Source organism: Pongo abelii, chromosome 6 (assembly GCF_028885655.2).
Source record: "Pongo abelii isolate AG06213 chromosome 6, NHGRI_mPonAbe1-v2.0_pri, whole genome shotgun sequence".
In the NCBI taxonomy this organism is placed as follows: domain Eukaryota; kingdom Metazoa; phylum Chordata; class Mammalia; order Primates; family Hominidae; genus Pongo; species Pongo abelii.
In genome coordinates, this window is record NC_071991.2 from 125,040,493 (window position 1) to 125,054,190 (window position 13,698).

The 13,698-nt window shown below is 50.8% G+C and overlaps 2 protein-coding genes across 12 annotated transcripts in view; one reads left to right on the forward strand and one right to left on the reverse strand.

The window, feature by feature from the left end:
• Positions 1–9,542, reverse strand: part of GCC1 (GRIP and coiled-coil domain containing 1) — a 104,891-nt gene extending 95,349 nt beyond the window's left edge. For 8 of the 11 annotated variants that reach the window (XR_008526821.1, XR_008526826.1, XR_008526825.1 and 5 more), the window contains exons 1-3: positions 5,407–9,542; positions 2,991–4,567; positions 85–168 (exon numbers count right to left, since the gene is read on the reverse strand). Coding sequence is in view for 2 of the 11 variants with exons in the window: in XM_054559095.1 (XP_054415070.1) it covers positions 3,272–4,567; positions 5,407–6,438 (2,328 nt within the window). In the remaining 9 variants the exon portion in view is untranslated. 11 annotated transcript variants of the gene reach the window in all.
• Positions 9,543–9,592: 50 nt separating this feature from the next.
• ARF5 (ADP ribosylation factor 5) lies at positions 9,593–12,967 on the forward strand. The gene is made up of 6 exons (XM_024249641.3): positions 9,593–9,823; positions 10,341–10,421; positions 10,743–10,852; positions 11,323–11,394; positions 12,228–12,353; positions 12,478–12,967. The coding sequence occupies exons 1-6, from the start codon at positions 9,757–9,759 to the stop codon at positions 12,562–12,564; spliced, it is 543 nt and encodes a 180-aa protein (XP_024105409.1). The 5' UTR covers positions 9,593–9,756; the 3' UTR covers positions 12,565–12,967.
• Positions 12,968–13,698: the final 731 nt, after the last annotated feature.

Genomic DNA, 13,698 nt, shown 5'->3' on the forward strand with positions numbered 1-13,698 from the left:
TTAAATCCAGAAGGCCTCAGTCTGATTTCTAATTCTGCTACTTAACATTCCTGGTGGAGATAAAAAGAGTGTTTTAGCACCTACCTTGTTTCAGTTACTACGCTGGCTATTTATGTAATTAGGGGTTTTTTTGCTCCAAAAACCATCCATCTGAGGTCTCCAGACTGCCTGGGGGAAAAGGGGGATGAGGGGGGAGAGGAGAGTAAAGTGATTCATTCATTAGGATTCTATTTCCAATTCCCAAAACTGTTTCCCAGTTTTCCCAGAGGTGATAGTTGGAACATACTATAACACCAGCTAGTACCCAGTCCTCTTTTATTGTGTTAGAATTACCCAAGTTCTAAAGTTAGCAATGATCTGGAAACTGGGGACAGCAGCTTTAGGGCTCTTATGAGGAAGCACTGTTGCCTGTTCAACCCTATAGCGTAGCAACTTTGCTTGGCTGCAATTTATAGCTGCAGACGTTCTCTCCATTTGAGCCAGTCCAGTCCAGCCTAGAGAGCAGTCTCCCCACCCCTAGAAATCTAGGGAGAGGCTCTAACCCTCCCAAGGGCTGAGGAGGCAGGAGCATACCCAGATTAAGCAGGCTTTGTGGCTAATCAGACCTGACATAGACATTTACTAGTTACATGATCTTCCACAAATTTAACATCTGTAAGATGGGGGGATAATAGCCCATGGGAGGAGTAAATGATAAAAATAGGTATAAATGGCTCAACATGACACCAGGACACTCTACAAGAATGAGCAAAAATGATCCTTAGTAGCAATAGCTTCACAAAACAAGGTTGAGAGCTTGAGTTCTAGGTAACAGACAGGGATTTAACAACAGCCAGCGCATGATACACGGACACGTTTATTCCCCAGATGGGAGGTGCCCAAGAAGGAGTCAGACTGCCTTCCCTCCACATTCTCTGTCCATCTCTTCTTCTTCATAGCAATCCTCCTCTGACTTGCGTGGTAATGGTTAATCACGTAAGGCTCAGCCTCATTACCTTACTGACACATCTCATATACTGTCTGATATTCTGGGACCAGGGCCCAAGGAAAATGTGTTTTTCTCTAATTCTGATCTCAGTTCTTTCACCCTCGCTCTCCCTTTCCTTCCTTACAGTATCTGTCACAGGCAAACCAGCCAAATAACTGGAAAACTTGTTTCAGGGAAGGGTGTGGGAGATAAGGAATTTTGAATTTAGCATGTCTGCATTGATTTTGTCTGTCTCTAGACTGTGTCAAGGGCAGGAACGGAGTAAGTCTTTTAGTTTCAGTTGGGAGTCTTCACAGCTTTACATATCTCCCAATTTTTAAAATTATTAATCAGAAATTGACTTGCTTCTTTTCCTATTTGGTATCTTCTCAAAAGTCAAAAGCACAGGGATTATTAGTGCTAGGAAAGCAACTGTGACTATGGATCTTTCTACTCTGTCCACAGCTACCTAGAAATAACAATTACAAGACATCCTACATTTAGAGAGAACAAGGTAAGAAAATTAAGCAAGTTTATTACTATTTTTTAGTTTAGCTTGATGTCCTGAGACACTTTTTCGGGATACTATGAATCCTGATTTTAAGGATAATAAAGCATTTATAAACAGATTACTTATAGAGGTTGAAGTGTAATTATGGAAGTTTTAAGCCTGCCCACTAAACCCATAAGAAAGCATTTTCCAGCATAGGTGGCCACACACAAATATATACACACACAATTCCAGGCTAAGAAATGTGTGTTATAACTAAGGTGGTTAAAGCACGGAGGTAGTCCTCCCTGGATTCAAGCTCATGGATTAACATATGAAAACATTATTTCCATCCTTTTCATTCACCATTTACATTCACAATCTATTTTTGTCTAGATATATAGATACCATTAAGGAACCACACAGGTCAAGTCACTCAGGTTTAATGATTCCATCATTTGGACACATAAACTTCTGTTCCATTTAAGTCTGCTCATTGTAGATAATCCAGGTCACCCAGCCTCCCACTAAGATTTAATCAAAGTTTTCTGCACCCCAAACCCTCACAAAACAGACCTCTATGATGAAATCACAGAAAGATACATATTAGTCCAGTTAGTGGCCAAACATTGGTCTTTAGAGTCCGAAGACCTCTATAACCAGTAAGAGTAGTTGGGAGAAAAGAAGGAACAAAGAAACTGAGTTTTCTGAGAATCCCCTTTCCAGACTGCCTGAATAAGCTGCCTTTCCTTAAAAAAGCAGGATTAATCTACTTATGCCAAGACCCACTGGGCAGAAAGCACCCCAACCCAGGTTTAGCTGATCTTTACCACTTCCCTGTGAGAGTTACAGCAATCTTTTGGAATTTTCTGCAGCAAATTTTCCCCTTTTGCTGTCCCTACAAAGGCAGAAAAGCTAGGGGCAAATCTCTGAGCTAATTCCTTGAATCCAGGCAGGATGAGCGTTCACCATTTGGACCCCTCTCTGTAAGAAGCTAGGACTTTATTTCTTAATGAAAGTTCAACACTGAGGAAACGATAGCAAAGTCGTTGACTCACAATCTCAGGCCAACTTCAGGCAGACAGGTTAAGACAGGGATAGGCAAGAGAGGTCTATTTTAACCCTATTCAGGCAAAAAGCAGGTTACTTAGGAAATCCCTAAGATCAAGCTGGTGCTCAGGGCCCTCTCTAGGATGGTCATAAGCAGTGTGATTGCATAGGTCATCCCCAGGCACTAACTAGACTAAGCTTCCCAGTTCCTTCCAGAATAAACTCACTATTCCTTAGCCCTTGGGACTAGTAAGATGATATGTCACTATTTCAAACTTCCTGGTCCCTTTCCAGCCTGGCTTTATGTCCCCAGAGAATTGAGGCAGCAATGGACCAGACTCAGACTGTGATGAGAGGGAGAAAATAGCTGGTTTTTGTGCATTTCAGAGATTAACTGAACTCCCTTTGGAGTCACATTTACTCCTAGCTTTGTGCTAGGAGCATATTATTAAAACAAAACATCTTATTTTAAAACAGCCTTACCACTGTTCCAACTTTTGCACTTCTCAGTCCTAACCTTATCTTCTCCTCACATGCACACCATCAGAAGATACTGCCCCAGGACTTTCAGTATCTCTAGGGCCTAAGGATAAAGCAGCATTAACGGCATTTGGCAGAAAATCCCATCCCACATTGAAGACTCCTCCCAGCTCAACACAGTGAAGAAATAAATGACAATGTAAGAGAAGAGGCAGCAGAAACCAGAGCCTGCCCTTTCCCACATAAAAGAGGCACAGAAATTCCAGGAATTCGTGAAAATGGCATCATCTCTTGCCAGAAGGCCACCAGCTGGCACTGGTTGGGAGTCGCATTATCACTTGTTTCTCCTCTGGACTGAAGTGCAAGATAGTCAGTATGGCTGTGAGAGTCTGCTGGCGGCCCAGGGAGTCAGGTAAGGTCAGGAAGCGGTAGATGATGTTTTTGAGGTACTCCAGATTGGCTCCCTCCCTGCTCTGGTCCCTGATGTTCTTTTCGATGTGGCTCTGCAGGGCTGCAACCTCCTCGCGATGCCGTTCGCCCTCCTCCAGCAGCCGATCCTGCAGCTGATGCACCTCGACCTCCAGCCTGTGCTTCTGCTTCCTCAGTGATGTGATCTCCACCTCCTTGCGGGCCAGTTGTTCAGCGTACAGAAAGAAAGTGGGCTCGCTGGCCGCTGCAAGTTGTAATGCTTGGGTCAGGCTATCAGAGGATGATGTGTCAGCTGGGTCCCCAGGACCGCCACCACCCACAGGACTTCTGCGTCCTGGCAGCCCAGAGGCCAAGGCCACAGAACGCAGTTGCTCCAGTTCCAAGTCCTTCTCCGTCAGCACAGCCAGGGCACGATCCCGCTGCTTGTGCAGCTCCTCCTCCAGTTTCAGTGTGCGGTCCCTGAAGTCCAGCTGGCACCGCTCCAGCTCCTGCCGGTGGAGCTGCTGCAGCCGGGCCAGCTCCTGCTTCCAGTCATCAGCCTCCTGCTGGTGTTGGTGCTCCAGCTCCTCGCAGGAGAGCCGCAGGGAGATATACTTCTCCTTCAGCTCTGCAAGCTGTTCCTGGGCTGCCTCCAGCTCCTTTCCTAGGTTACCATCTTTGGTATTCTTGCTTTTGAGGACGACCTGGGCTCTCATCTTGTACCTCTCAAACTCTTCCTTCAGCTGTTTCAGCTCCTGTTGGTAATACAGTGCAGTAGCCTTCTCCCCATCAGCAGCCTCCGAGCTGGGCATTATCTCCAGGTCACAGAGCTTCTCCACATCCAGGGTCACCTGGCTTTTCCTGGCCGCAACCTGCAGCAGCCTCTTCAGCTTCTCCATCTTATCTTTCAGGACATTGACATCCAGACTGGACTCCTCTCCATGGCTGTCTAAAGGGGACCTGCTGGAGGCTGCTAGAGCCAGTGTCTTGTTCTCCAGGTCCAGCTGCAGAATGCGCTCCTTCAGCTTCTGAATGGCCAGCTGGTCCTTCTGCTTGGCTTTCTCGTAGGTACCTAGCAGCTCAGATACCTCGGATATTTGATTCTCCAGGGCTGCCACCCTCTGTTCTTCCACCTGAGATTGCTGACGGAGTTGATCCTCTGCAAGAGCTGTCTGCAAAACAAGGGAACAGACAAAAATGCATCCACAAAAGCCCCACAGCAAACTGAGAAAGCAGGAGAGGGGAGCAAAAGGGTCACAGGTTTGGGATGGCCTGGCAAAAATGCTAACTAGGGATTTTTCGGTTGACTCAGGAGCTAACAAAAGTTCCTATTACCTGCTTGGGTTCTGCAAAACACATATTATACCGAATAATATTAAGCACCTTGGTACATCTGCTATTGTTCTGCTTTCCACCTAACCATATATAATGTGTGTTACTGCTGTTTCTCAGGTGCTTCCTCAAATCCTATTAAGAAATCATACAGCATTCTTTTCCTTATCCAATATTCCTGGAAGTTCAAAACTGCACTGGATCTCCCTCTCCACATTGAAAGGAGGCACCCTTTCAATACCTGTTCTGGAAAATAGCACTTCTCCAGAACAGGCAAATCTTGAGTAAAGGCAATGACAAGAGGTTACTTCTGAGAAAATCCCCTTTGCCTTCAGCCACCCTCCCTAGAGGCACATACCAACAGAAGACACGCTACCTTTTACTGTACAGCTGCCACTATACTGCTTCATAGAGCACAGCTGGTAAGATGCCAATGCCCAGAAGTGCAGAGCTGTCTGGCTTCAACCCAGCCTACACTGAGAAGCTCCACATCCTCCTGGAAGAACACATGTCAACACCACATAAAACAGGACTTCCCAGGTTCACTAGTGGAACTTCTCAGGTAGCATCAAAAATGACACTATAGACACTTAGCTCTAACTAGCAGAGGAGGAAAAAAACCCTAATATTTCTCACTTCAGGTCAATGACTGATGTTTGAAAGAGATGTGGATAATTACCTTTCTCATTTCCTGCTGTAACTGAGCCTGGAAATGGCTCTTAAGGCGGGCAGCCTCTTCCTGAAGTTCTTGCAGCCGGGGGTCTGGCTGATTCTTCTCATCTCGAATGGCCTGCAGTTCAGTTTTCAGCTCCTCCACCTCACGGGTCAGCTGCTTGGTCTGCAGTTCAAATCCTTCCATCTGTTCAGCTGCGTATGCTCGTCCTGCCAGAGCTTCTCGGGTCTCTTCTAACCTAAGCTCCAAGTCCTGGCGCTGGGTCCTCTCCTCCTGCAGCAGCTTCTGGAGCTCACGCAACATCAAGGCATGGTCACTCTGCTCTTGGGCCCGATCATGCTGCTGCGTGATAAGCCGGGCTTTGGTTTCTGCTATTTGTTCCTGCAGCCCCTTCAATTCTCCCTCCAGGCGGGCCCTCTCCTCCTCCGCCTTGTTACTGGCATCCTCTAAGTCCTGTTTCATCTTCTTCTTGTCAGCCAGGTAAGAAGCCTCCATGCGGGACTTCTCCTGAGTGACTGTGGCCAAAGAACTGGTCAAAGTAGCCAACTGAGTCTTCAGCTGGTGCAGTCTTTTGTCCACCTCCCCACCTGCAAATGGCCCATCCCCACTGCTACTGCTAACGCCACTCTCGGACCCACTGGCCTCTTCGGACTTTGGAGGTGGTGGTCCACGGGCCGGTCTGTCATCTTCTACCCCAAACTCACCCTTGGTGCTGGTGAGACTGGCCGCAGTATCCAAGCTAGTGGCGGTCCCAGTGCTATCCTCGCTGTGAGTGGAGCACCGGTCATCCACAGAGTCAGGCAAGGTGAGGCCTGGGAGCTGGACACCTGCGAGGCCCACATCTGCCTCGTGGGATACCGACAGCACCTTGATGCTGGCCTCTAATGCCTCTTTCTCCTTCAGCAGGCTTTTATAGGCACGGACCACATCCTTGAGCCGTGCCTGGTACTGGAGAAGCTGCTTCTTCTGCGTCTCTATAGTCTCCAGCAAGTCTTTCTTGCTCGGGCCGCCCCCGAAATTCATCCCAAACTTCTCCATGGAGGGTCTGAACGGATTGCCCCACGTCAGCTTTCCAGCAGAACGGGAGACGACCGCGAAGACGCAGGCGAAGGCTTAAAGAAACAGCGAGCGGGCTGTCAGGCGGCGGGCCGCACACCTACTCCACCTAGTTATCCCGGACCTAATGCGGATCGGCCGGACGGACTGGCGAAAGCGGCCGCCGGGTCCCAGGCCCGGAGAGCTGGGGCGGATTCTATCCCAGAGGCGGGGCGACACTGGCACCAGAGGTGCGCACTGCCAGGGCTCGTTAGCGCTGGCCCAGAAGCCGCTCCGCACTCTCCGCTCGTCTGGTCCACAGCAGCCCGGGCCGGCCCCCTCGGCCTACGTCGGCCAGAGGGTTAAGCTGAGCGCGGTCCCATCACGACTCCCTAACCAAAGCTACCGGCTGACAACGGCGCTTCCGTGTCCGCTGGAAGTGACGTCAGAGAGGCGCCGCAGGCTCCGCCCCCAGTGGGCGCGAGGTAGGCGGGGCCACGTCGGCCGGTGGGTGGACGCGGCCTGTTGAGAACGCAGTGGGGCCGCGAGCAGCAAAAAACAGGCTTGGGAAAGGCGAAGCCGGCAAAGTCGAAGACACCGGAGTGGTACTGGTTTTGTGAGGGCGCCCAAGCTTAACCTCGGGCTACGCTCAGCGAGCGACAGAGAGCAACATCGCACTGCATTCTTACCAAACACCCAGGTGAACGACGCATCCAACGATTTGGGAGCACAGGACCCATGGTCCCTAAAAGGCAACAATTAAGACTCCCATTTAGACCACGAAAACTGCAGTCCTCTATAGCACAGTGCTTGGTACCTAGTAGGCATACAGCGTAATAGTACCCTTCCTTAGTTCTGCTGAGTTGATTCCACAAATATTTACGGAGGGCACTCTATAGCCATGTCTATCCTGAGTGCCAGCTATATACCAGGAGCTCACAAGAGTTTTGCTATTTAGTCTTTACAATAATTCTTGTAAGCACTATACTCATTAGCACTATTTTACAGATATGAAAACATGAGGCAGAAAGGTTATACGTAACATGCCCAAGGTCACACACCTAGTAAGTTTAGGAGTTCTAATCAGTCTGATTCTCAACGTATCACGTGCTGTGCCAGATGGTAACACAATTAAGAGACACGACCTTGCCCTCAGGGAGCTCACAATCTAGTGAGGAACCAGACATACAAATATGTCCTGCTATCACACCAGTATGTCTGGGTATATTCAAAGTGGTATGAAAGTTAAGAGAAAAGAGGCCTGTCTAGCTGAGGCATGGAAGGCTCTTGGGAATAATACTTTGGGATTTGAAGGATGAGTCGTGATTGTCCACCTAACCAGCGATCAGGGAAACTAGCATTCCAGGCAGGTGGAAAAAAATGCAAAGACCTGTAGGGTATCAGAGTTTGACTCACCCAGAAAGCATTCAGTAGCTTAGGGTATGTGAAGGAGGTGACAACAGAGGGGCTGGCACAATAGGTAGGGACCCAACTTATGGCATTTAAGTTTTATCTTGGGTTATAGTAAGGCCCTAATGGATTTTAATCTGAAAAGTGGGATGTCATCAAGACTTGTATGACATGTTGGAGGGAACAAGGGGCAGGAAACCTGTGAGGAGACTCTTTCAGTCATGGGGAACAGAAGGTAGTGACAACAGAGATGGAAGCAAAGAGGCTGATAAAAGAGCTAAATGTAGAACTGATCTAACTTGGTGAACACTAGTTCTGTTATTATATTGAAACTCTCTAAAATGTACTCTTCAGCCTTAAAAGCCTTCTTAGGGATGCAAGTCTATGACTGAAGAGAAAAGGAAAGTCATGCACTCACTCATACCTGTTTCCCAAAGTCTATCCTTGTTACAGACTTGGCAGATCAGGAAGGGGCAGGCCCTGGAGGTCTGTTCAGACCCCGTTTCTCAGTGGCCCAAATAACATCAAGCTGTATTATACATAACATTCAGTCACATTATCAAATCATTTTAATATTCACCATAACCCCTTAAGTTAGAACAAGTCTCCTTTTATAGATGACGAAATAACGGAAGAGTTATGAGGAGTGCTGAAGCCAAATCCTCAAGAAATGGCAGAGTTAAGGTTTGAACTAAAGCCTGAAATCACGTGCTGGCACGTGGTGGGTGCTCAGTAAATATCTGCTGAAAAAGCAAATGAATGAGTGAAGGTTTTTTTATTCCCAGCTCAGTTTACCTCGCGTCCATAAACAATTGATCCTAGAAGCCCACTGGAAATCCAGAGTAAACAAAACACCTGCCCTTGCTCCATTGAGAATCTATCAGTCCAGTTCAACTGAACAAGCATTTGTTAGGCCTAATAATGCCTGGCAATGAGCCAGTCTCCACCGCAGAAGAATTTCATTCCTATTTTGCTATTCTCCTCTCAGATGTTAAAATGAGGCAGGGAAATGACATGTGAAGCTCTTTGGGTCTACGGAGTCAAGATCCTCACAAAATCCTGAATGGGTGTGCAAGAATAAGCCAGGTCCACAAGTCTGTGGCAATGTGAGGAACTTCAGCAAAGCGGCCAGCGCCTGGACTGAGAGGCGGGGCCCGCAGAGCGATCCAAACGAAGGTGGACTTCTCCAACAGCCCAGGAGTGGGTCTGCGACCCCGCCGCCCAAGGCCGGGAATCTTACACTGGTTCTGCGGATTGGGAATTAGGAAGTAGGCGTTTTGAGGAACCATGGAAGCTAGCTAGCACTCGGGCATCTTCCCTTACCCCCCGCGCATTCTTCACAGACCACCTACTACGCGCAAGTCCCTCGGTGGAAGATGAGGCAGTAAAGGGAGGACCAAAACCCCTAATCGCAGCTTCCACTTCCCAAAGGAGAGTGGTGCACACGTTCAGTGCTACTGGTTCCCAAGGGCTAAAACCGGAGCCCCTAGGGGCCTGGACGCAACAAACCAAAGCCCAGCGGCCGGCCACTGAAAATGGGGGCAGGGGCCGCTGCGGAGCGATGAATCCTTTCCTCAGCCGCGCTCGGGCTGCCGGTTCGGCAGCCACAGGCCTGGCAGGCGCGTTAGAGACCCAGACCCGTTCCCAAGTAAGGGCCGCGCGGGACCCAGAACAGCAGCGTCAACTCGCGGAGCTTCGGCTCCCAGAGGAGCCAGAGCCGGGGGGGGCGGGGCCGAGAGCCGGGGGCGGGGCCCGGACGGGGGCGGGCCCGCGGTGACGTCGGGAGGGCAGCGACGCGCGGAGGCGGCGGCGGAGCCTCCTCCTGCTGCTGCTGCGCCCCATCCCCCCGCGGCCGGCCAGTTCCAGCCCGCACCCCGCGTCGGTGCCCTCGCCCCCTCCCCGGGCCCCGCCATGGGCCTCACCGTGTCCGCGCTCTTTTCGCGGATCTTCGGGAAGAAGCAGATGCGGATTCTCATGGGTGAGGCAGATCGAGCGCGCGGCCCGGACCGGGGCGCCGGCCCCGGCGCAGCCCTTCCGCCCCCGCGTTCCTCCAGCCCCGCTCACCTGGGTCTCTGGCCCCGAGTCACCCACCTCCTAACGCCCCGGGGCCTCTGCTCTCGGGCGGGTCCCGGTCTGCAGCGCCGACCCCGGGGCCTGACACCCGGAGCTGCGGGCCTGGGTGGGGTGAAGCTCCCTCCGCCCCAGCCCGGCTGGTAAGAAGGGAGGATTCCGCCCTTGGAGACGACTTTTAAAAGGAGCGCGGCCTACCCCCCGTGCCCCTTGCCTCCCAGCCCTCTCCCGCTCCGCGTCCTGTTTGGAGTTGGCTCACGCCACCCGACTGCCCTCCAGGCCCCAAAGGTAGATAACGACGCGCACCTGGAGGCGCTCCCGCTCTCCGCCCCAGTCACCATCAGCTGTTGTGGCCTCTCCCTTTCCCTGGTCTCTAGGGGGCTCCCTCGCTCCCATCTCCATCCCTGTGCCCCTCTCCGTTGCAGTTGGCTTGGATGCGGCTGGCAAGACCACAATCCTGTACAAACTGAAGTTGGGGGAGATTGTCACCACCATCCCAACCATAGGTGAGCCCGGGGACGAAGCAGGGAGCGGGAGCGCCGCGGCGGGCCCTCGCGGGGTCTGCTCCCAGTTCTGCCACTTTTCTGGAGCTGACCCTGACACCAGATACAGCTATTTGAGAAGTGGGTCAGGGTATCTCTACGTGGATACCGGAGGCAGGGTGGATGTGACCTAGCTCCGCCCTGTTGACCGCCAGTTCTGGGGTTCTGTTCCCCTGGGCCTTGATCATTGCCTTCTGGTTTTGTGTCCTTGCTGAAATCTAAGTAGTTTTAGTGAGTTCCTTTCTTTCAGGAGTTTTCTCATATTTTTTTTCCAATTATCTGCAGGCTTCAATGTAGAAACAGTGGAATATAAGAACATCTGTTTCACAGTCTGGGACGTGGGAGGCCAGGACAAGATTCGGCCTCTGTGGCGGCACTACTTCCAGAACACTCAGGTGGAGCGTTGGGAGGGGACTTTCTAACCCCACGGGAAAAGGTGTTAGGGCTAGGAGTACAGAATTGTTGGCCTAGGCTGGGCCCCTAGGCCAAGGAAAAAACCCTTCCCCACTTCCACCCCTTCTGTTTGGCTACCCCCTACTCACTCTTCAGAACTCACCTTAGTCTTCCCCAGCATGGACTTCTCTTTAGAAGCAGGATTGTGGGGCCAAGCTGCCTGATTTAGCCCTCATCACATGTCTTTATTTCCTTGCACATCTTTAGATAAACTACTTCCTCTTTGCAGTGGGGTGTCTAGTTTGTGCCATGACTCCTGTAGAGCTTCTATAGAGTTCTGTAAACTTTCGTAGAGTTTGCTAGATGGAAGGATTGACACAATTACAGATGGGAAGAAAACAGAAAGGGCCACACTACGGTATGTCCCAGGCAGAAGTGATTGCTTCTCCTTTCTTCCTTCCTTCCTGCCCAGGGCCTCATCTTTGTGGTGGACAGTAATGACCGGGAGCGGGTCCAAGAATCTGCTGATGAACTCCAGAAGATGGTGAGTACCCAGAGCCCTGGGAACTGAGCCCTCAGCTTGGGGACAGAGTGATCTCTGTAGTGGTATAGAAGTCAGGGAGCCCCCCACAGGCATTGAAGACCAGGAATATAAGTTTTTCTTTGTGGACAGACACATTGTGTATCTCACCCTGTTTTGGATGGGAGTGACTTTTTCACTTTTTCTGTGCATTCTCATGTCTTTTTTTTTTTTTTTTTTTTTTTTTTGAGACAGGAGTTTTGCTGTTGTTGCCCAGGCTGGAGTGCAATGGCACAATCTCGGCTCACTGCAACCACCGCCTCCCGGGTTCAAGCAATTCTCCTGTCTCAGCCTCCCAAGTAGCTGGGATTACAGGCGCCCGCTGCCATGCCCAGTTAATTTTTGTATTTTTAGTAGAGACGGGGTTTCACCATGTTGGCCAGGCTGGTCTCGAACCCCTTACCTCAGGTGATCCGTCTCGGCCTCCCAAAGTGCTGGGATTACAGGCGTGAGCCACCGCGCCCCGCCGCATTCTCATGTCTTTACATCTGAGTCTGAGAAGTTGTGGGAGAGATGGGACTTACATGTGGTAAAGAGAAACATTTTACATTCCTGCTTTTTCCATTTGGAAATGTTGTTATTTTGCCTAGGTAAGTACTCAAATTAGGAAAAGGTCTTTCTTTTCTGGACTTATGGCTCAGGTCACCTCAAGCTCATTTACAACTATGTCTTGTCTTCAATGGCAGACTGCACAATACTTTTTTTTTCCAATCAAGATTCTAGGAGGTAGAAAGGGAATTCCCCAACACAGTAGAGGAGACGCAGCCTGGGTCCCACCTTCTCTTCTCCTCTCTCAGCTGCAGGAGGACGAGCTGCGGGATGCAGTGCTGCTGGTATTTGCCAACAAGCAGGATATGCCCAACGCCATGCCCGTGAGCGAGCTGACTGACAAACTGGGGCTACAGCACTTACGCAGCCGCACGGTAGGGGTCCTGCCCACCTGGTGCTGAATCCTGCCTCTTGAGGGAAGCTACAGGCTGGGACAGAGATATAAAGGCATCCCTTTTGTTCCTGGTTGCTGACCTCTTTCTTTCCTTTTCCCCACAGTGGTATGTCCAGGCCACCTGTGCCACCCAAGGCACAGGTCTGTACGATGGTCTGGACTGGCTGTCCCACGAGCTGTCAAAGCGCTAACCAGCCAGGGGCAGGCCCCTGATGCCCGGAAGCTCCTGCGTGCATCCCCGGGATGACCAGACTCCCGGACTCCTCAGGCAGTGCCCTTTCCTCCCACTTTTCCTCCCCCACAGCCACAGGCCTCTGCTCCTGCTCCTGCCTGCATGTTCTCTCTGTTGTTGGAGCCTGGAGCCTTGCTCTCTGGGCACAGAGGGGTCCACTCTCCTGCCTGCTGGGACCTATGGAAGGGGCTTCCTGGCCAAGGCCCCCTCTTCCAGAGGAGGAGCAGGGATCTGGGTTTCCTTTTTTTTTCTGTTTTGGGTGTACTCTAGGGGCCAGGTTGGGGGAGGGGGGAAGGTGAGGGCTCCAGGTGGTGCTATAATGTGGCACTGGATCTTGAGTAATAAATTTGCTGTGGTTTGTACACAGTGTTGTCTGTAGCCTGCAAGGGAGAGGCTGGGTTACTGGGTACCAAGAGACAACATGGGAGAGGATCAAAGCAGCTAAGGCTGCAGGGCAACCCCACCCACACATACCCTCAGCTCAGCTTCTCCCTCCTTATTCTTGGCCTGGAAATACTGTAGGGTTTCCAGTGGTGCAAATCTCATTCCTTCCCAGCTCCAAGGAGCCTTTGCTGACGATTACAGGATCTCCCTTCATAGTTCCGTGAACCACGTAACTGTCTCCCATCGTTCTCGTAGCTACTTAGAGCAGTTCTTAATGTTTGCCTTGCACGTTAAAATTAGAGGGGGAGAGAATGTGCGTTAATAATACGAATCCTGAGGTACATTTCATAAAATGTGATTCATCAGGACTAGTCTGATGCCCAACAATATGCATCTTTAAAATTACCCAGAGGAGGCCGGGCGCCGTGGCTCACGCCTGTAATCCCAGCACTCTGGGAGGCTGAGGCGGGCGGATCACGAGGTCAGAAGATCAAGACCACGGTGAAACCCCATCTCTACTAGAAAAAAAAAATACAAAAAATTATCCAGGCGCGGTGGCAGGCACCTGTAGTCCCAGCTACTCGGGAGGCTGAGGCAGGAGAATGGCGTGAACCCAGGAGGCGGAGCATGCAGTGAGCTGAGATCGTGCCACTGCATTCCAGCCTGGGTGACAGAGTGAGACTCCGTCTCAAAAAAAATAAATAAATAA